We start from the raw sequence: 21,216 nt of genomic DNA on the forward strand, positions 1-21,216 counted from the left end.
TCAAAACACATTTTATCGTTATTCTTATCATAAAAACAAGGTAGGTGTGAACTTTTTTTTATTTAAATGTTAGGATTATTAAACTAATCTGTGTTTACCTATGTTTTGATAATATTGTTTCAAATTGAAAATTTTAATTATGGAATGCTTTAAATTGTCTTTCAAATGAGGTATTTATCAAATTTTTTTCTTCCATTATTCAAGAATTGAGCTTATTTAAACATATATTTTTTGTTTTTCAATTAAGCGAGTGTCAAAATATGTTTATATACCGGTTATAAATGATTAAGATTTGAATGACAGGGAAAATTAAAGAGAAGAGGAAAAATCATCCAAAGTTGAAGAAAAAAGTAGAATATGAAAGAAATAATATAATTGGTTAGGTGAAGACTTTCCCTACTACTTTGAGATAAAACACTTTTTTTTTTTTTAGTTTTGAATCAATTGACATATAGTAATCTTCTGTATTGAGACGATTTGGTAAATTTGGTATATAAGTTTCTGAATCAATCGGTATGATAATTCGTCTTTTGAATCAATTGGTATTTATGTATAACGTTGTTAATGGATAAGACATTATTCTTGTGATATTGAGTTTTATTAATGTTATTATTAGGGATTATTTATAGGGAATAAGGTGGGAATTGTGATAATATGCGGATTTGGAAAACAATTTACATTTTCGTAAATTTCTAGCTAATTTATCTGTTAATATTTGTTATATTCTTTTGAGCTCTCATATTTTGTTTGCTCTATTAATTTACCGGTCATATTTTTTTTTTCGTGTATTTAGATAAGATGCTTTCTTTTTAAGATTACTTTTTTTTAATGCATATCAAGTTCCACAAACTCCAATACGATTGAAGTATCTTGCCGATGTTACTACATTTTCTTACTTTTTCGAGGGATTGGTATCATGTACTTCCATTTATGAGATACCTAAATTTGAAATTATAAAACTTACATATCTATCATTTGATCAATTCATGATTAAAATTTTTATTAAAACCATGTAAAAGAATCATATAGTAAAAATATAAACCTAAAAAAGGCTCTTAAAAATCCCATGATTTTCACGGGATACAAAACTAGTTCATAACATAAAAGAGTTAAAGGTTTTTTCTATATGGTACCCTTATATTTTCTTCGAATCGTACATGGTACCCTCGCTTTTCAAAAATATCAGCCGTAACCCAAAATTTAATGAAAATATTATAAAATACCCATCAAAAGGTTCTAATCCGCGACTTTTAAATGTTTAGTTTAACACTTTTGATTGATTTTTTGGCAATAATTCGTGATGTCATTAACATAAATATCATTTACTCAAACGTAGACATATTTTTTTTACAAAATTGAATTGTTTAAAAACATGATTTTTAGTAGTTTGGATATTTTAAGAACATTTTACTATGTTTAGGGGTACCACTAATATTTTAAAAAAATCTAAGGGTACTACTTAAAATTCGAAGAAACACAGAGGTATCTATCACATAGAAAAACCTAAAAGTTAAACAAATAAACGAGAAACCTATAAATAAAATAGATAAACAAATAAATGAGACATTCATAAATAAATTGGTAAAGTTTGTTATAAACCTCAAATTTTACACAACCAATTGTAATATACTCCCTCCGTCCTAATCAATAGTTATCTTTTCCTTTTAGCACAAAGACCAAGGAAATTGATACGGATAATTTTGGACCACATAAAACATATACGCCACTCACACATCAAAGATACCCCACAAAAATCTACCAAAAAAGAAAATAAATAACTATTGATTAATATACCCAAAAATAAAAATAGATAACTATTGATCAGGAAGGAGGAGATAACTATTACAATCTATGGGTTGATCAAAATAGAGTCCCCTTAAAAGTTTGAAACTCAAGTTATGGGGATAAAGCCAATCCGCTCGCTCGAATAAAACAAAACTCTCATGGTTCCAACTTCTAACACGCAACCCTCTGTCCCGGTCATTTGTTGTCCTTTTTTCTTTTAGATGTCTCAGTCATTTGTTATCCTATTCACACTTAATTTATTCCACTTGTCATTTAGTAATTGACCTCTCCTTTTTCCTTAGTTTTTGTGCCAAAACCAAAGGACAACAATTGACCGGGACGGAGGGAGTAAAATACAAGTGCAGTTGGAGTAAGAAGCCAAATAAGCAAGATAGAAATGGAGAAAAGACGAGCTTGTATGCAACTTCTATGGCGATGCCGTCCTACAATTCATCTCTCCGATCATCACCATCTTCAACGCCCACTCTCTCATCTCTCACGCTCAGGTTTCTCCTCTTTTTCTTATACTGTAACTCAGCTCTCACCTTCTATTGTACTCCGTAGTGTTTATGCTGTAAATGTTTTGAATTTTAACTTCTTTTATTTGAAATTCGTCTGTAGAAATATTGTTTCTGGCATTTAAATTGATATATTCAAGGTGAAGTTTCTTTAATTGATGCTGATTTTGTGTATAGTATTGATGCTTGGATAATTCGAGATTAGAGGTGGAGTGAAACATGTCGGATTTGTAGATTTGAATTAGGGTTTTAACATAGATTGATTGGGGAAATTTTAGGAATATGTGGAGTAGCGCTTATTATTTACTTCTTTCACAATCATTTGTTTACATTTGATGAAAAAAGGTAAACAAATTATTGAAACGAAGGGAGCATATAGGAGTATAAGGTATGTCAGCGCTTCTTTAGCCCGTGATCTGAGTGCTGAGGATAAGTGAACTCCACCCAAAACGGTTTTGATCGCGTCCACTAACATGACTCACTATTTGAAACCATCAATGACGGTAAAGTAGAAGGAAAAAGAAAGATGGCCTCTGAGGTGAATAACATCGTCTCTTGTCAATGGAACATTGTAGGAACTGGAGGTTGGTAAAACGGATCTATGACAACCTTCCAATAAAACAACATTGAACAATAAGGGAAATAATACAAGGACAATCCTATAAGCTTGCTTGAGATGCGGTAATTGGTACCAGGGAATAGAGGGTAAAACGTTATCTAAGGGAAGAGATGTGTAACCATTACATCTCTTTATGGGGGTAATTATTATCCTCCCTTCTTCATTTCTATCTTTGGATACCAGCTCAATTTACTCCATTTTCTTCTTGTTTTAAGCTCTTTACTCCAATAACAATCACTCCATACCAAGCTAGCCCACAAGTGATAACAACTGGAACAATGTACTTGTAAGTTTAGTAAGGAAACTGAATAACATAGGTGTATCACTATAGTCATAACTCATAAGCCATGTTCCGATTTTGTTAGTGCTGGATTTTGAGCAAAGGTCGTCATACGGAATATAGTGATACATTTGTTAGATACAACAAGAAGGGCAAAAAATTGTGCTTAAGTTATACAAGCTTTCGATAAAATATCGCCGCGACAAACGTTTACCAGTTCTGCGACAACCATATCTAGTATGACTCAGTCACTCAACGACATAGTTACGAAGACGTGATCGTTACCACTAGCGCTATTTCGAACCGTAAGTTTACTAGCAAACTAAAAATTACAAATCACATCCCTTCATATTAAACTTGCCTAAGGCTCGTAGATGAGTCTCTGATGCCTTTTTTCACTATATACCACACTAGCCAAAATGCCAAATGCCTTTTTTCAACCCATACTAATAGGAATATTTATAATAGTTGGGCCTCAACCATCACCTTAAGGTTTTGGTAGAGTTGGTTCATCTATCATGGTATCAGAGCCAGTGTGACCGAAGGTCACGGGTTCAAATCCTGGCAACCTCAAAACTTCTCAAAAACTCGAAGTGGAAACCTAGCACACGGTACGGGGGAGCCGGTGTACAACTAACCACTCTTCAAGCCCAACGGGCATTTGAGTGAGGGAGCGTAATAGGAATATTTATAATTTATAATAGTTGGGCCTCAACCATCACCTTAAGGTTTTGGTTGAGTTGGTTCATCTATCACATACTCCACAGTGTACTCAACCTACCATATCACACAAAGGTCGGATATGATAAAGATTAGTTTGTACAGTCATTTAAAATTTATAGTGGAGAAGGATCATGGAGTAGCAGTACGGCGGGTGCAATGTTTGGAAGAAATAGCGTGCGAGATGTCTAGCACGTAGCACCTGCTTACATGCTCGTCTTCTGCAGGCCTTACGGGTCCGCATCAGACAAGAACTTATTATAGCCCATACCATTGTCCATGTGAAAGTTCTTGATAGAGGATATCCATGGGCAAATATATGATTTTCTTTTGCACAGTTTCATTGTAGGCGGTGATGCAATTTGTGAGGCAAAATAGGTGTTTGGCAAAATGTACTCATTGTCCACCCTAGCATCTTTTTACAGTGACATGAAAGTGATCTTACCATTTTGCCAATTATATACTTGACAAAAAGTGCCGTGGAGCCCATGTGTCTCTCTCAAGTCAATTAATATTAAGCTGTTCTGAAAGGCTACTCATGAGTAAACTTAAATATTCTGCAGGGTCTACACTTCATGGTGTCAGAAAACTCTCAGCATTTAGCTCATATATTGGGCAGCAGAGGCAGAATAGCCAATCGTCTTTCCTTTTCTTACGAGAGTATGGAAGGTTTTCTCGGGGTACTTGCTTTAGAAGAAACTTGGGTGTTCAGTCAAGGTTCTATGGTTCGGAAGCGAAATCTGTTGAGAGGAGACCTTCCTTCTCTGAAGTAAATTTTAAGGACGTTAGTTACTTCCAGAGTATACTTGGGGAAAACAATGTAATACTGGATGCGGATAGGCTTCAGTCAGCAAACACTGATTGGATGCACAAATACAAAGGCTTCAGCAAGATTATGCTTCTACCACGAAGCACTGAGGAGGTAAAATTACACTTTAAAAGCAATAGCTTTCTTTTTTTGGCTCTAAGCTGGAGCTTTTTCTTCTGTACAACTAGATTATTCGTCACTTTTGTTGCTTCTGGTAAATGACCAATATAGGAAACTTTTCTTAGCGCTCTCTCCTTTTTTTTTTTTTTTTTTTTTTTTTTTTTTTTTTTTTTTTTTTTTTACGTTTCTTTGTGATATAGAGCATTACTTTTACATATAGCTCACTAGTTTTGGAATTTGAAAAATCCGTTGCCCTTGTCTGTATGAACCAAAACCAGTGTCGTTTTAGAAATACTTTCCGTTTTCACTTTTGCACAAAATTTCAAAAGTTGGAATACATAGCTAGGAATAGCGATTCTTCTAATTCAAGTGGTCCACTAGAAACTTATCCCACAAAGTATATGGATGGTATTTGTGATTTTGGCTTTAAATTTTCTCAACTAGAAACTTATCCCACAAAGTATATGGATGGTATTTGTGATTCTGGCTTTAAATTTTCTCAACTAGAAACTTATCCCACCAAGTATATGGATGGTTATTCTGATATCTACCAAATAGTTAAAATGGAAGGCATTCTTTAATTAGAGGGAGTCAATCCTAGGAGATCTTGTGAGATTTTTGAAGAGAATGCTCTTCCCCATGTAGCAGAAACTCGAGCTGTATGTGATAGGGTTTCATATGATTTTGAACACAACTTCCATCTGTTGTTGAACACATAACTTATCATGTCTCAGGAAATTTGCTCGTTATGTCAAATGTCTTTTTTGGCATCTGACAGAGAAACTTTGTCGCAGATGCTCATTGACTCACATATTGAATAGTCAGAAAGTTTTTTTCCCCAATATTATGTAAACTCTAAAAAGCTTTATGCGTTAAACCTATGTTAATCCAACTTGACTTCCAGTGTCAGACAGGTGCGTGTCGGATTATGAGATTTGTGAAATTTTGCATCTTTTGCCTATATTGACGTGCTGAAGTGCCCTGTCAGGTCGCGTCGAATGAGCATCTTGTCAGCATGTAACATCACTGACATGCAACCAAAAGTGAAGTGTCGAACTAACATAGCAATTATGTTTTAATGTTTGAGTGTTCTGTATGACTTTACTTGCTTGCATATAGCTTAGAATCCATATTAGATTCAACTCTCTGTCTCTAGCTTGCGATATATATGCCCAAGGTACTATGAATGTGAACATGGCTCTTCTATTTCTAAAGTGTTCTGTAATTGTGAAAGTGGGCAACGCTGATTTAATTTGAGTTAAATGCGTTCACATTCCAGGTTTCTCAGATTATGAGATACTGCAGTTCAAGGCATTTGGCTGTTGTTCCACAAGGTGGTAACACAGGTCTTGTTGGGGGAAGTGTGCCTGTTTTTGATGAGGTAATATAACACTTTTAAATGATGGAACAAAATCGCTGTGTGGTTATGGTTTGTGGCTTTGTGCGCATCTGATTGGGTAAAGTATTACATGTATGATAATGGCACACTTAAGATTCTCAACTTTTGAGTAGAATTGTTTATGTGAGAGCTGTGTTTCATGTCAAATACGTGTCCTACTGATAGATGGTGGAAGATTGCTGTAGAAATGATACTTGTGTGTACTGTCATCAGTGTCTGAGGTTTGAGCAGTTGATTTTAGCTTGCCAAAAAACCTAGACAAGCATAATACCTAAAATCCTCCGCCTTTTTATTTTTTCCCCTTAAAGTAGCTGATGGTTGTCCCGTTTTTGTTATGAGTCAGTTTAAACACGTTTATGTTTATTGCAGTGGAAAGGATACTTACATTCTCCTCTCATTACCTCACTGCGACCAAAAGTTGTTTAATAAATTGAGACAAGTAAAATGCTTGACACGTTTGAATTTAACTTCTAAAGAAACATAGTCAATAGCTATCCTCTTAGTCGACGTGTTTCAAAGCATGATATATCTAGTTATCTGATTTTGGATTCTTTGTTGTTTTACTCATGGACTCAGTCAAGAGCCAAAAACTCATGATTCTTTACCTTCGATACACGATGGAATAAGCAATATGGCTAACTAAATATCCTGCTCCTTATATATTGTAGTAGCAGTTGGCGTGATGCAATTTTTTGGGTGACATAAAAAACTCTGGTGTTTTCAATACAAGGATAAGGCATACATCCAACCTCCTTTTCCCGCCATAGGCAGAGCCTTTGATGAACTGTAATAATGTTGCTGTAAAGCATTGGTGTGTCATTTTTGGATGTCAATACTAACGATTTTTCTTTCTTAATTTGTAGGTTATTGTCAACTTGAGCGCAATGAACAAGATATTATCTTTTGATAAGGTATGCTGATTTCCAAGTGTTCCTTTTTGTTCTATTATACATTTGTGGAGCAGTTGTTAGGAGGATATCTTGAATTTTGGCAATTGATACTCAGCATTCAAATTGAAGATCCTTAAGGTAGAAGGGTTAGGTTGGCACAGACCATAGGGAGGTTTTTGCTTTTGCATTTTTCATACACTCTTCATGAACTAGAATTTTTGTTATGCCGATATTTGCTCAATATTCATCGGTAGACAATACCTCTAGTCCTATATTGTTGCTAGATGCAAAGGGATGTACCGATTTATTGAACACAGAATGTGGTGAATGATCAAATGATATGTTGGTTCTATTTCACGTCTTGTATTATGCTTGAGTGAGTTGATATAGTGACGAGATTTAATACTATGGAGTAAACTTTATGTATTGGGACAATCTCTTCTTGGTCCTCCATATACATTTTGTTTTTTAGAAAATGATTTGATTTCAAATTATGTAGGTCAGTGGAATCCTAGTCTGTGAAGCAGGATGCATATTGGAGAATTTGGAATCTTTTGTGGACAATGAGGGGTAATCCTCTATGTATACCCTTAAAGTTCTGTGTAGTCTATGTTACGTCCCAACATTTAGATTACGACATGTTATCAGGTTAATTTGAATGAGAGCTATGAGGGTGCTTCCTTACCTTTAAATATTTTCTACATTGAGAACAAGAGTTAGCTCAACTGGTAAGAGCTCTCTTATCCCAACCATGAAGTTGGAGGTTCGATTCTCACCCGCGACATAGTGCGCTCAGTTGAACCAAAAAAAATATTTTCCACATTTTTTTTCCTTTTCAAAAAAGAAAACTAAGATTAAGGCTTTAAGATAGTGATAAATGTTTGTGATAATGTTGTATTCATTCTATTCAGAATTTGGTAGATATTTGCTCAGCTTTGAATGCTGGATTACTGTGAATTTTTTTTTTGGCACTTTTCATATCAAAGAGAAACGTTAGTATCCTTTTCCCATACTTATCTATTTAATGATGTAGATTTGTCATGCCTCTTGATTTGGGTGCTAAAGGAAGCTGTCAAATAGGTGGAAATGTTTCAACTAATGCTGGTGGTTTGCGCTTGGTTCGTTATGGATCTCTTCATGGGAATGTCTTGGGTAATATCTAAGTGGAACATTTAACGTGGTATTTGATTGTTATAGGCTATGCACTAAAGGAAATGGTGTGAAAAAATATTTTATTAGCTGTATTACTAGCTTAATACATTTGAAATCTAAAAATTCAAATGGTATCTTGATGTTTACCGAATTCCCCAAGGTACTAAAAATTAGGTTTATCCAGAGCCCAGAGGTTTGTAATTCTTATCCACCATGACCAAATTGTAACATCTGTTGAGTTTTAAGGTTTAAGTAATGCGTGTCATTCATCAATGCTGAGTGGAAGTTAAGTTTTTGAAAAAAACTTAATTAGTTCACCCTTTTATTTCAGTTTGTCCACATGATACCGCTTTTTTTTTTGTTTTTTTTTTTTTTTTCCTGTGGCACCATGTATACGAAGTTAAAGTATAATGGTATTACACATTTATTATTTTTTTTTCAAAAATTCCTATCAAACTTTCCTTCAAAGTTCAAACATTATGAATGACACATGTAACCATTATAACCTTAGAAGTTATGAATGTAACAGTTTGTTTATGGTTGGCAAACTATACAAACGTCAAGGATATTATCACAAACATAAACGTTTGGTTACCGTGGAAAATATGTCAAACCTCTGGGATATCATGTGAATTTAAAAATATGGAAAGTTCCAAATATGGCATCTCATGTGTTTGAGTTGGTATATGGTATTGACAGCCGAAAATTCCATAGAGAGATCATCTTAGTTTCATCTGGTACACTAAATTAAATCCATTTCAGCAGGTAAATTAGCATCACAGGGTTTTCACCCTTCCGCGCACGTCATAGTCCACGTAAGTCATTGAAAGAAACTAAAGCGATGGCAAGGAATCGGTTTGTCGACTTGAACGGCTTTCAGCTGTGCTATTCAATATACTCGTTGAATGTTATTTAGAATTTATCATTCTCGTATAGAACTGGATCTATAATGGATGAGATATGTAAAGAGTGTTTTAAGATGCTGTTGAGTTTTGACCCATAACACATGTTGAGCTTACTAGTTTTTGCTTATTTTCAGAAATTTCAGATGAATTTACAAATTGCATATTTGTCTTATTGATAACTTGGTTTGCCAAACAATTTCAATTCTAAGTTTCTATTGTCATATTTATGTCTTGATCCTAGAAGTGCCTGACCAGGTAATGATATACCCATTTAAGCGGGCACTCTTGTATAGGCCTTGAAGCTGTATTAGCTGATGGTTCTGTGATGGACATGCTTGGGACCTTACGTAAAGATAATACTGGGTATGACTTGAAGCATTTATTTATAGGTTTGTGGTAAGTTTTGGTGCTTAGTGATTTATTACAAATGAAATCAGGAGAATACAAGCTTCTGGTTCACAGCTCATTATGATCGAGGGTAATTGTTAAGGGAGTAATAGTGTAAAAAACATTGGAGTGGAGGTGGAAGTGGTTGTAATGGTGGGAAGAAAATGAGGAGGAATAAAGGAGAATAAAGTGGGGTAATAGTTATCCACCTCCTCTCTAGGTTAATATATTACCCCCATTAGAGGTTAATAGATCTCCCTCAATGCCTTCCTCATCCCTTCACCACCGCCATCACCTCACTCCTCTTTTTCCATTGTTTCCCTCCATTACCCCCTTAAGAATTACCGTCCGTCCTTGGAAGCCCTCAGATTTAATTTTCTCCCCTCTTTTCTGGATGCAGGTAGTGAAGGATCGCTGGGTATTGTGACGAAAGTCTCTATCCTTACTCCACCAAAGCTTGCTGCTGTCAACATTGCTTTTCTGGCTTGTAATGACTATATCAGCTGTCAGGTATCCAGCTTCTTCAGAGAATAAATAGTACCAGGCCTGATATATTATTCACTCGAATTTCTCCTTGGTAGTTGTAGTTAAAATTGCTCTTTTATTGAATATTTGTAGAGTGTACTTTGATGTGGGTAGTTATATGGAACTTCTGATTTTACTATCTATATATTTTTGGAAATCCAATGTTTCCGAAAAAGAATTTAACAATTTCCCGCTAAAAGCATAGTAAATGAGGAGATCGTCTTTAATTTGTTAGTGCTTCTTGCATCTGTTCTCGTGGCCTGTAGTGGATTGGTGGTAGATCATCAGAAATCTTGTTTTGTGTTTAACATGGCCCATGCCATGACAAAAAAGCCCACCAACCAGTTCAAGTTGGCTGCATATATTTTTGCGGTCTCAAAATGCATTTTAAGGGTGCACTAGTGACCCTGAACCGAATTATTTTTTCGATCAACTATAGATGATCCTTCATTAAAAGTGTGTATCAAATACCTTCCTCAATAAAAGAACAATGCAAGAAATCATAAATCATAGCTGCTTCAATTACCTACTGTGCTTACACGAATGTAGTTTTAAATGACATGTTTCATGTGGGAAGATAATAACATAATCCGTATTGACTGTTGTGGCTGGAGTGTTAGAAATTTTTACTGTTCTTCAGTGATTTGCTAGTATTCCCATGTTATGTATACACCATGCTTTGTTTGACTTATCTGGAGAAGCTATCCCTGGATATCGTCTTTTCCGTTTGGCTATTGCTTCCAAGTTCAAATTTTCACTCTGATTCCTAATACCCATGAATGAAAAAGTAAACTAATGTTGTTGCTGCCTATATATGTCAGAAACTTCTACTTGAAGCCAAAAGGAAACTTGGAGAGGTTTTATCTGCATTTGAGTTTTTGGATAGCCATGCAATGGATGTGGTAAAGATCTTTCTTTGTTGAAAATATTACTTGCTAGTTGCTACAACTGTTTGAATGGTTCCAGATAAAATATTTGCAGTCAGAAATTGCTTTTAAGTTTACTAATGTTGCATATATTAATTTCTTGCATGAGCTATTGCACTAATATAACTATATAAGCGTACATTCATCTAGGTTATGGAGTTCATGCATTAACATGGACACTGATTTCTTTTTACTTCAATGAATCTGCGTTTTTTTTTTTTTTTTATTTCAGTATGTTTGTCGAGTTACAAAATGACTTGTGCTTTTGTGTTATAGGTTCTGAATAATTTAGAAGGAGTGAGAAATCCTCTGCCTCCTGCATTACACAACTTTTATGTCCTGATTGAGACAACAGGCAGTGATGAATCTTATGATAGGTGAGTGTTTTCTCAACCATCAATATGGTCATTATTTTGCCGCCAAACATGTGGGTTCAAAAGGCATCGCCATTAGGTGCCATCTGTTTGGATTTAAGCTGGACTGTTGATGTTAACAGTTCATTACATTTCTTTTTGTTTGGAGATGTTGAAAATTGCTGCTTCTTTTACCGCTGATAACTAGATAAGTGTGTATGTCTGCCAAAAGCTAAGAGATTGGGTGTTATCACCAATAACCTAGAGCTTCAGACACTTTTGTTGTGGAAGCCTTTTAAGCTACTGCTTTATGGGGTCATCTTACTTTGCCTGGCTGTCACCTTCAGATAATACTTCTACCTCCATTCTAGGTTAACAATAGGAAAAGAAAAAGAAATGGATATACAAAGAGAATAATTGTAGTACACTTGTTTGTTTTTGCAATTATACTCCAGTCTAAACATTATCGTTGTGCTTTAAAGGTTCCCTCTTGTAGCAGGGTAACTGGGAAGGATGGTTGGATGTTAATGGCCGTACCCTTGTGCTTAAAACACACAAGCAATTATGAATGATCCATAATGGAAGTTGCCTAAGTATTGCATCGACGAACTATTACTTGCCCAGTTCCCCATCTAAGATACTAAGACACTTGAGTGTTTTATTTTGCTTTATTCCATTATATTGCTTTCAACATCATTGGAAATGGAATAATCACTTTCACAGTTATACTTCTATTTTGTCCCATCTTTGAGTTGCATGATGGATATTCACATTGATAGGTCTAAGTAGTCGACGTTGCTTATATTTCCAGAGAGAAGCTTGAGACCTTCTTGTTTCGCTCAATGGAGAACGGATTGATATCTGATGGGACGATAGCACAGGACATTAACCAAGCATCTTCATTTTGGCGCATCCGTGAGGTTGTGACTTATGCTCTTCTTTTCTTTTCTTCTAAGAAGATTCTTCAATGTCCATCGCTCATTTGCTCTACCATTCATGCATTTCTAGTTAGGACCTATCTTGTAGCCAGACTAATCTTATGCTTCCAAATTGTTTAAATCTAGGATTCTTCCCTTCTTGGTCCTCTAATTATCTAGTCGTTTTATCCTACAATGTTAGATTTTGGTTCAGTATGCTACAATTAAGCTCGGAAGTGAAAATATGCAACCTCGCTAGGCCTATTTAGCAGACCTATGTTACTTTGTTGCCGTTGATAGTCTGCGACGGTTCATATCGGTCAGTCAAAACGTGATGTGAAACCCTTACTATCTCTCAGTGGCCCTATGATACTCGGACTCGCCCTTTTGCCCGGAGTACCCGTGTCCGTACGACCCGACCCGGATACGGAGACGAAATTCGTGTCCGGTCGGCTTCCAGAAATATGGACACGTCATTGTCAACAACCCAAAAGAGTTGCCGAAGAACCAGTTTGCCAGAGAAGTAGATATTTTTTTTTAAAGCCCTAGATAGAGTGTGCACAGTAAAGAAGATGAAGATGTGCACGGTAAAGAAGATGAAGATGTATGGGGTAGGTGAAATGTGGGGAAGGTGTATGGGGATAGGGAACGTTTAATAAATTCTCTCTCCATTTCTTTTATTTTTTCTATTTTTAAAGTGAAGGTGGGACTGGGATAGTGGGATGTAGTGCTTGACAGGCGACAGCTGTATTGTTACATGGAAAAGTCACACTTGGTCTCTTTAATACTTCAAGACAATAAAATTACCCGTATAATTTAAGATACGTTTATTACTTTCCATTATGCTTCGTTTTTAATTCCAATAAATAAAGAGAATAAAAAGCTAAATATATGTATATAAAAAAAAAAATTACCGAGTCCAAATATAAGATTGGATACGTGTTGACCGTGTCCAAATATAAAAAATGGATACGTTGACCGTGTCCAAAAGTTGCCGTATCCACTAATTAATCGTGTCCTCGTATCGTTGATTTTAGAAATTTAAGTGTCGGACACAAGGATTCGTACCCGTATCCGTACATTGTACCCGAGTCCGAGCATCATAATCTCTCACAGTGAGGATGCAATTATTGGAGGACAAGTGCTATGAAGGATCGCCAATTAGGAGGCTCGCAGATCTGCATGCCCTTGAATCTCTGGCCTCAATCACCAGAGCGTCGCACACATTCAGTAGATGACAGAGATCACGGCGTCTCTAGTATTAAGCATAAGCAAAGGGCATAAATAAGCTTGAGATAGAAAGTGAATCTCATTGACTAGCACCTCTAAAAAAGGGTTATTTGAATTGTACGTAGCTATTAAGAGCACAGTCACACACTAAGTGTGCACAATAGTGCTCTAAAATCTAGCAATCTCGAAATTGAAAAGAATACTAGTATCAAGGCTTTTTTTCACATTAGGAAGCAGGAAAATTCCCCTGAGCATGACTTTCAAACTATAACGAAAAGAATTTCATATAGGCGGAGTACATGAAAGTAAAGACTAAAGCTCAAATATGTGGACATCGCTTGGATTTTAATAGTCTCATATGTATAGCAACTTTCAGCGAGATGTAGCTATTCTAGCTTTTGTTTATCTTTTTTAAAATGAGGTTCTTTGTCTTGCTCTACTGTTTGCATTTCTTTCCGAGTATGCATAGCATACTCGTAACGTCGTGTGATATATGCATAATTTACAAAAGTATTTTGGTACCTTTCCTCCATCTTGATTGAACCTAAGTGGTGTCCTTGTAAGTTGTAGACTTGTAGAAGTGTCCGTTTATTATCTACTCCGAAAGTACTCCATTATTTGTATTGAATGCCAATAAGATTAATTTTGTTTTGCTCATATACCATGTACTCCTTTCATTCAATCCAAATTCTAGTTCATTTTGTGAGTAGTACCGGAATTGCTGAAATGTTCTACTCTGATATGCTTTAGGGTGTACCAGAAGCATTGATGAAGTCAGGGGCTGTATATAAGTATGATTTGTCTATTCCTGTGGAGAAAATGTATGATCTTGTGGAGGAAATGCGGACACGCCTTGGTAATTCATACATATTATATCATTTTAGTTCTGGTACTGTTGTCCTTTTTATGGCCAGCCTTAAGACACGGGACAACTCGAAGACAACTGTGGAAATTGTGACTTTCTGGCAATAATCTTGCCATCAATCAATCAATACCATATATTAAATCCAGAAACCAAGGGACTTCAATGTAACTAAAGAAAGTTATACAAATTAATTATACTATATAGTTTTAAATCACTAGCACCGTGTGATGGACCCGATTAAAGGGATCTCAATGCAAATATTATATAGTTTGGGTTAAAATTAAATTATATAAAAACTTGGTAATTTTCCTAAACATTTGTAAGAGACTAAAATATGGTCAATTTCCTTAAAATAAAATAGTTAATTAAGATGGTCAATTTCCTTGAAATAAAATAATTAATTAAGATGGTCAATTTCAAGGAGACTAAAAGAAAAAAGATGCTTGGTAATTTTCCTAAATATTTATAGAAGATGGTCAATTTCCTTAAAATAAAATAATTAATTAGTATAAACATGCACACTTATGGTATTAATTATTATCATCTTAAAATTATATATTAAATTTAAAATCTATGCAATTTTATTGAACTTTATAGTCTATTAGATGTATAGAGATGTTAATTATTTAACATAAAAAAATATAATATAAGTAGGTTATAAATATTTCAAGTTAGATTCCATAATATATAATATTGCATAATTCTTTCGATTTGATTTAATGCATATATGTAATATATTTATATAAATATATAATTTTCTTAAAATTGCATTCCTAAGTAGTAAAAGTAATTTCGTCTTTAAAGAAAAGAATGTTAATAACATTGGATATAGTTATATGATAATAATCACTCATTTGAATAGTAAAAGTAACAATATTATTAGCGAGATTAGTGAAAGTGGTAGAAACAATAACGGGAGTAGTGAAATAATCAATATTAATGCAGCAATAGTGAAAGTAACAATAATTACGGCGGAAGTAGTGAAATTATCAATATTAACAAGAGTAAAATATTAATAGCGGGAGTATTGAATTTGTCTCAAAATTTATTTCACCGTAATTTTAAGATAAAAATAGAAAAATATATTAATGATAAATTTATGGGTTATGCAACTTTAACTAATTTTATTTAATGAAAAAAAAAATTAATGGTAAGTAGAGGTAGCCCGGGCGAAGCCGGGCACCAATACTAGTTGTTATTATTCTGAAACTGGGTAGATATCGAGTATCAATAACATTTATTGAATCTTTTAATGGAAACTACCCCTCATAACCCTAAAAAGTCACTCCTCTACCTCCGAAATCCCCTCCTTCACCCCCAAAAATACCAGATTTGGTGTTTTTGGGTGTGAGAGAGTGATATTTTAGGGTTATAGGTGGTGATTATGAGGATGGGTGTGGTTGCGATCGGTTGTAAGGGGGTCACTAAGGTGGTGGGGTCGGGTGAAGTGGTACTGGTGGGGTGGCTTTGGTGATTGTTGGTGGTGAAAGCTGGTGGTTTAGGGTAGAGGTTGGTGGTGAGTAAAGGTAATATGGAAAGGGTTTGGGACACTTTGGTGGGTGGGGGGAGAATGAGGGCTAAACCCACACTGAAAAATCGGTAAAGGGAATGGAAAAAGGTAGCAAACAAACATCAAGTAAGAGAATTGACTAATTTCACTCTTTCATTTCCCTGAAACCCCCCAACCAAATGTTTCCTTAAGGTGGAACTTCAGAGTTCAGCCTCTCACTTTACCATCCCTTCTATATGAGTAATTTATCTACTAGTATAGACCCCACGGTATATATAGTTTTTTTTTTTACTTTTTTTAGAGTATTATTTATAAATTTTAAATTGACAATTTATTTTTCATGTTTCTTTTCATTATATTTTGATTTGAAAACTTAAAATTAAAATCGTAAGAAGTCATGAATTGAGTATTTTTAATGAAAAATTTTCTTTTACCGAGAAAGTAATGATGTTATTTTGTAATTTTTTACTAATAACATTTTTTTAACCGCAACTTCTTAAAATGTCAATGAATTTTTATTGTAAAATTCTTTAGACAAAAATAAAAGAATATCTTTATCATAAAAAGACTGGATATAAATTTGTGGGGAATGTAAAATATTGAATCTTATAAATACTTCCATTTAAAAAATTATGCCTATTTATAACTCATCATACCTATAGTATATGCCAAAAATACTAAGCCCAACTTTAGGAAATATTTTTAGGCCGGAAAAATGAGAGTTTCACCTATTCTTGTACTCAGTAGTAGATATAGCCATATAGGGGATTATGAAGCTTTTTGTAAAATATGTCGAACTTCAGTCTTCCTAGCTTTCTGTTTAGCTGCAACATGGACTCTTTGTGTAGGTCATCCAGCTAATGTTGTCGGATATGGCCATCTGGGAGATGGCAACTTGCACCTCAATATAACCTCTCCTCAGTATGATGATGCTGTAAGTTTCTTATATCTTGTAGAAAAGTAACGAAAAAAAAAAAAGAATGCTGAATGTTATGTGGAGTACTCAGCTAAGTTTGGTGGCAGATTTTAGCGCAAATTGAGCCCTTTGTTTACGAGTGGACATCTAAACATCGTGGGAGTATTAGTGCTGAGCACGGTGTTGGACTGATGAAAGCAAACAAGATTTACTACAGCAAGTCTCCCGAAGTCGTAAGTACATCTTGTTGGTAGTTTTAGTCTATTGTTCTTTAGTACTCGTTGGTTTACTAAGCAAACTGGCAGTCTTGTGTATTTATGTTAATTGATTTCTCATTACGCCCTTCCGCTCAAATTCTTGAAAGAAAATTACCAAGCAAAGGCCATCTCTTCAAGTCTGACTTCTTTTCTGCATTTCTACCATTATCCCATCAAATCGATAGAGATCCAGTAGTTTCTTGAGTTTTTTCATTCTCCCTTTTATGCATTGCTCGGGCATGAGAATGTGTTATCTTGTCAGTTTTCCCCTGGTTATTGCATTTTTTTTTAACCAGAGCTTTACTTTGTGAATTTTTAACTAATCACACACTCAAATACCTGTCAAATATCCCAGATAAGTTGAAATTAATTGGTAATAAGCAGAATTTATATACTCCGTAAATGATTCTTGTTAGTAGTGCAGGCGAATCAATTATCAATCTATATCAGATTTGAACTATTTCGATGTCTAGGAATCGAATCATACTTTTAGAAACATGCATGAATGAATCTGCGTAAAATGCAGGTGCAATTGATGGCCTCAATCAAGAATTTGATGGACCCGAAGTGCATACTAAACCCATATAAAGTTCTTCCACATTCACTCAGCAGCAAGAACTGAAGTAACCGTAATTTATCAACCTAGTACTGGCAGGAAATAGAACAGGCATCGTTTTATGACATGCAATTTACTCTTAAGACTGCTTGAACATTTGATTGAAGCTTAAGCTGGAAATACCAAGCAATTCTATTGGGACTTGTAGCTGTTTATGATCAAGAATTCAAGATCATGAAGATGTCAATTTCTCTTCAACTTTGGTTTACTGTAGGTCTGTAGTGTTCTTGCATACTCTGATTTTGGTGTACTGTAATGGTGTGTATTATCTTGAAGTTGTCATTGAACATAATAACTCGCTAGAAGCCATGTCAAGTTGTGTCGGAAAACACCGATGATCATGGTCAGACAAAATCAGTTCTTACAAAAAGGGGTAATTGGGGTCCTTACTATTGTACATTGCTTGTTGAATGTAATTTTTGGGGTTCATCCCTCTTCCTAAGGAAAAATAAAAGAAAAACATTTCATGTATGTTTTTAAAAGACAGCCGAAAGTCTTTTCGAGTAGCAAAAACAAGTGTACCGTGGTAAAAAGGTGACGAGCTATATGGCCAGTGTTGCTACGACGTCGTTACTCACATGTAAAAGGCGTTTCCACTTTCTACATGCAGGTTGAGCAAGGAATTTCAAAAAGAAAAGAAAATTGTTTTTGAAGCATAAATTGGAGTGATTTCCGAATGGGTCGTACTTTTTAACATACGATTTTACTATTTCACATATGCTTTTTACGTCATACTCTTGTCATTTTTTTCATCTCCCTCACCCAATTGATTTTACCCACTCCTTCCGTTCCTCTCTCTTCATCACCACCGACAGCACCTTCAACGGCCGACCGTACTCTAACCACCTTGGCTTTCCCCATCCTCTGGATACCCTAGATATCTATCTCAATATCCCGCCCCGTTTTCCTGATTTCCTTGTTTCTGGTTATGTTGAATTGTCAATGTGTTGATCTGATGTTGATTAATTTAGTGACATTAATTAAGGGTGCAGAGTGTAAACGCGAGGGGAGAGAGAGGAAAAAAAAAACCCCAAATTAAAAATCCCCCAAAATCGATTGCTCCTCGCCGGCGACTTCTCCGGTCGCCTCTTTAGGTCGCCGGCGAGGCTAATACAACCCTTTCCTTTCTAGATTCTCACCACCATCCGGTGGCTTTGCTGTACGTGGGATTTTGATAGTCATCCGGTCTGTGGTTTTGCAATAAAGGTTGATCGTTTTTCAATTGTGTGTCGCGTCTACCATCTGTGGTGTGATTACTTTGGACCGTTTTGTCGTTGCTGCTCTACGGTCCACGCAACACCACTGGTGACATCGTCTTCTCTTTTATTGTGATTTTCTGTTAATTAGGTTTTTGTATAGTTTAATAAGCTTCTCCAGTTTCTTTCTTGGATTTCCATATCCGAGTTACAGTCTTAGTTTACTGTCTTTTGGAGTGGTTTTGGTTACTAATCGTTTTCGTAGCATCGGTCTTGTTGCTCTTGCTGGGTTTGTTGTCTGAGTGCATACTTCCATATGTATGCAAGCTTTATTTGGGCTTTCAAGTTGTTTTTGGAAGTTTAGTGTCCTTTTTTATTGCCATCTTGAAGTTTTTTCTCTCTCTCTCCTGGGGTGGGTTTTGGTTTGCTGGAGTACTCGTCCTTAGTTCCAGTTTAGGTCTCAAGCTGTTGTAGAACTATGACTTCCATTGACGGTCATCGGAAATTTCTGGAAGCTTTTGCGTGTGCCCAGGTTAGCGATGGGTTTATGGAGAATGATGGGGATAAGATGTTAGACTATTTTATGAAAATGTAGGGGTCAGCTCGGTTAGGTTAGGTTTAGCTGAAGTGAGGGAGCTTAAAGATAAGGGAAACAGTTTTTTTAGACAAAAATATTTTGATATATATAGCCGCAGCGTGCTACGATGAAGCTTGTAAACTGCTTAGTTTAAGCTTGAGAAATAGTGAAGGTGAAGATATTCAATCTTTATCTGACCTTGTTATTTCCCTTATTTCTAATATGGTTGCATGTGCCTTGAAACTTGAGGAATACAAAGTTGCTGCGGGTATGTGCTCCATGATCTTGGACACATTTCCTTGAAATGTTAAGGCAATGTTTCGAAGGGCGGTTGCTTATATGAAGTTGAAAAGGTTTTCGTTAGCTGAATTGGATTTGGTTGAGGCCTTAGTTGTTGAACCTAGTAATAAGGATGTGTTAAGGGAATTAGATATGGTAAAAGGTCACATTCTCATAAAGAAAAATGGTAAAAGAGTGTTGGAGGTTGCTATTGAAGATGGCGTGGATGGGAACAATAAGAAGCATGTTCATATCTTGGCATCTGACGTGGGTATAAAAGATAGTGAAAGCGTGATCACGGAGGTGATGGAAACTCAAAGTGAGGTGAGTATCAAGGAAAATGAGAGTGTGAATATGGAGGTGACGGAGGCTCAAAATACTTGTGCTAATAAGTCATTATTGAGTTCTCCAAAAAAGGAGGTGGTAGTTCCCGTCTAAGGATCTCCGCACAATCTTATAAAAAGTTGCTGGATGGTAAAAAGGTGAACTTTTACCGTAAACGTGATTTGTCAACTTTAACAATTCGGATTCTTAAGGGTGAGGTTAATAAGGAGAAAGACACTATGAGAGACACTATAAGAGAACGATGTAAGAAGAAGAAGAAGAAGAAGAGGAGATGTTCCAAAAAGTGGAAACCTAAGATAATGAGGGCAATAAATAAAGACATGACTCCCATTGATATTATCAATGTGAAACATGATTTTCCTAGCGAAAGTTTGAACGCGTCCTCTACTGAGACCGTGACTTCAAGTGCGTCTTCAATATGTGACAATTTTCCCCCTCATGGTACTCTTACTCCCCAAGATAACACTAGGGGTGTTGTTAATTATCCAAGCATCCATGTCTCTCTGGTGAATGAAAAGGCTACTTTTATTTGCTCTGTAGCTCAGAAAGCTTCTAATGACCATCAACCTTTCATTTTCTCAGCTTGCCCTAAGAAGTGGAAGATTTACTCGTTTGAGAAACCACCATGCGCCCATTTTACATCTATGCTTTTCAGGTACCCCTCTACTCGTCATGTGCATGAGAAATGGAGAATGACCATTTTCAAGAAGAATCATAGCCAAGAGGATGAATCTCCAAGACACAGTTTATCTACTCTCTCCAAAAGTAGATCTCTCTCCCATAAATTTCTACGTCCTCGTGGCGTAAGTGTGTCTTGTTGCAAGTACTCTTCTAAAGCTCAATTACCGAAAAAAAGAAAAGATATGGTATCCTCAATGTGCTACTCCAGCAACTCTTTGAAGAAGCCTCGTATTTTAATTACCACCACCCCTAGTTTAAGTTTTTGTAATAATAATGTAGTGTTTGCACCTGACTTAGAGATGTAGGTGTGCTTCGTGTAAGGAACCTTTGTTTATAATTGCCAAAAAAAAAATTAGTGACATCAAATATCATCATTATCATCTCTGGAGAAGGGCAGAGTAATACCATTAAAACAATGGAGAAAGTAGGTGCAGTACGTA

The 21,216-nt window shown here is 35.6% G+C and overlaps 1 protein-coding gene across 1 annotated transcript; it reads left to right on the top strand.

Annotated features, from left to right (window-relative positions):
- Positions 1 to 1,943: 1,943 nt before the first annotated feature.
- Positions 1,944 to 18,169, top strand: LOC141623034 (D-2-hydroxyglutarate dehydrogenase, mitochondrial-like). The gene is made up of 15 exons (XM_074439068.1): positions 1,944 to 2,291; positions 4,486 to 4,844; positions 6,130 to 6,231; positions 7,113 to 7,160; positions 7,639 to 7,709; positions 8,173 to 8,291; positions 9,490 to 9,585; positions 9,984 to 10,093; positions 10,930 to 11,010; positions 11,311 to 11,411; positions 12,199 to 12,307; positions 14,285 to 14,390; positions 16,758 to 16,843; positions 16,933 to 17,058; positions 17,609 to 18,169. Exons 1-15 carry the CDS (start codon positions 2,183 to 2,185, stop codon positions 17,702 to 17,704), a joined length of 1,719 nt encoding a protein of 572 aa, XP_074295169.1. The 5' UTR covers positions 1,944 to 2,182; the 3' UTR covers positions 17,705 to 18,169.
- The last annotated feature ends 3,047 nt before the right edge of the window (positions 18,170 to 21,216 follow it).

The sequence above is a fragment of the Silene latifolia genome, chromosome X (assembly GCF_048544455.1).
Source record: "Silene latifolia isolate original U9 population chromosome X, ASM4854445v1, whole genome shotgun sequence".
Lineage (NCBI taxonomy): Eukaryota > Viridiplantae > Streptophyta > Magnoliopsida > Caryophyllales > Caryophyllaceae > Silene > Silene latifolia.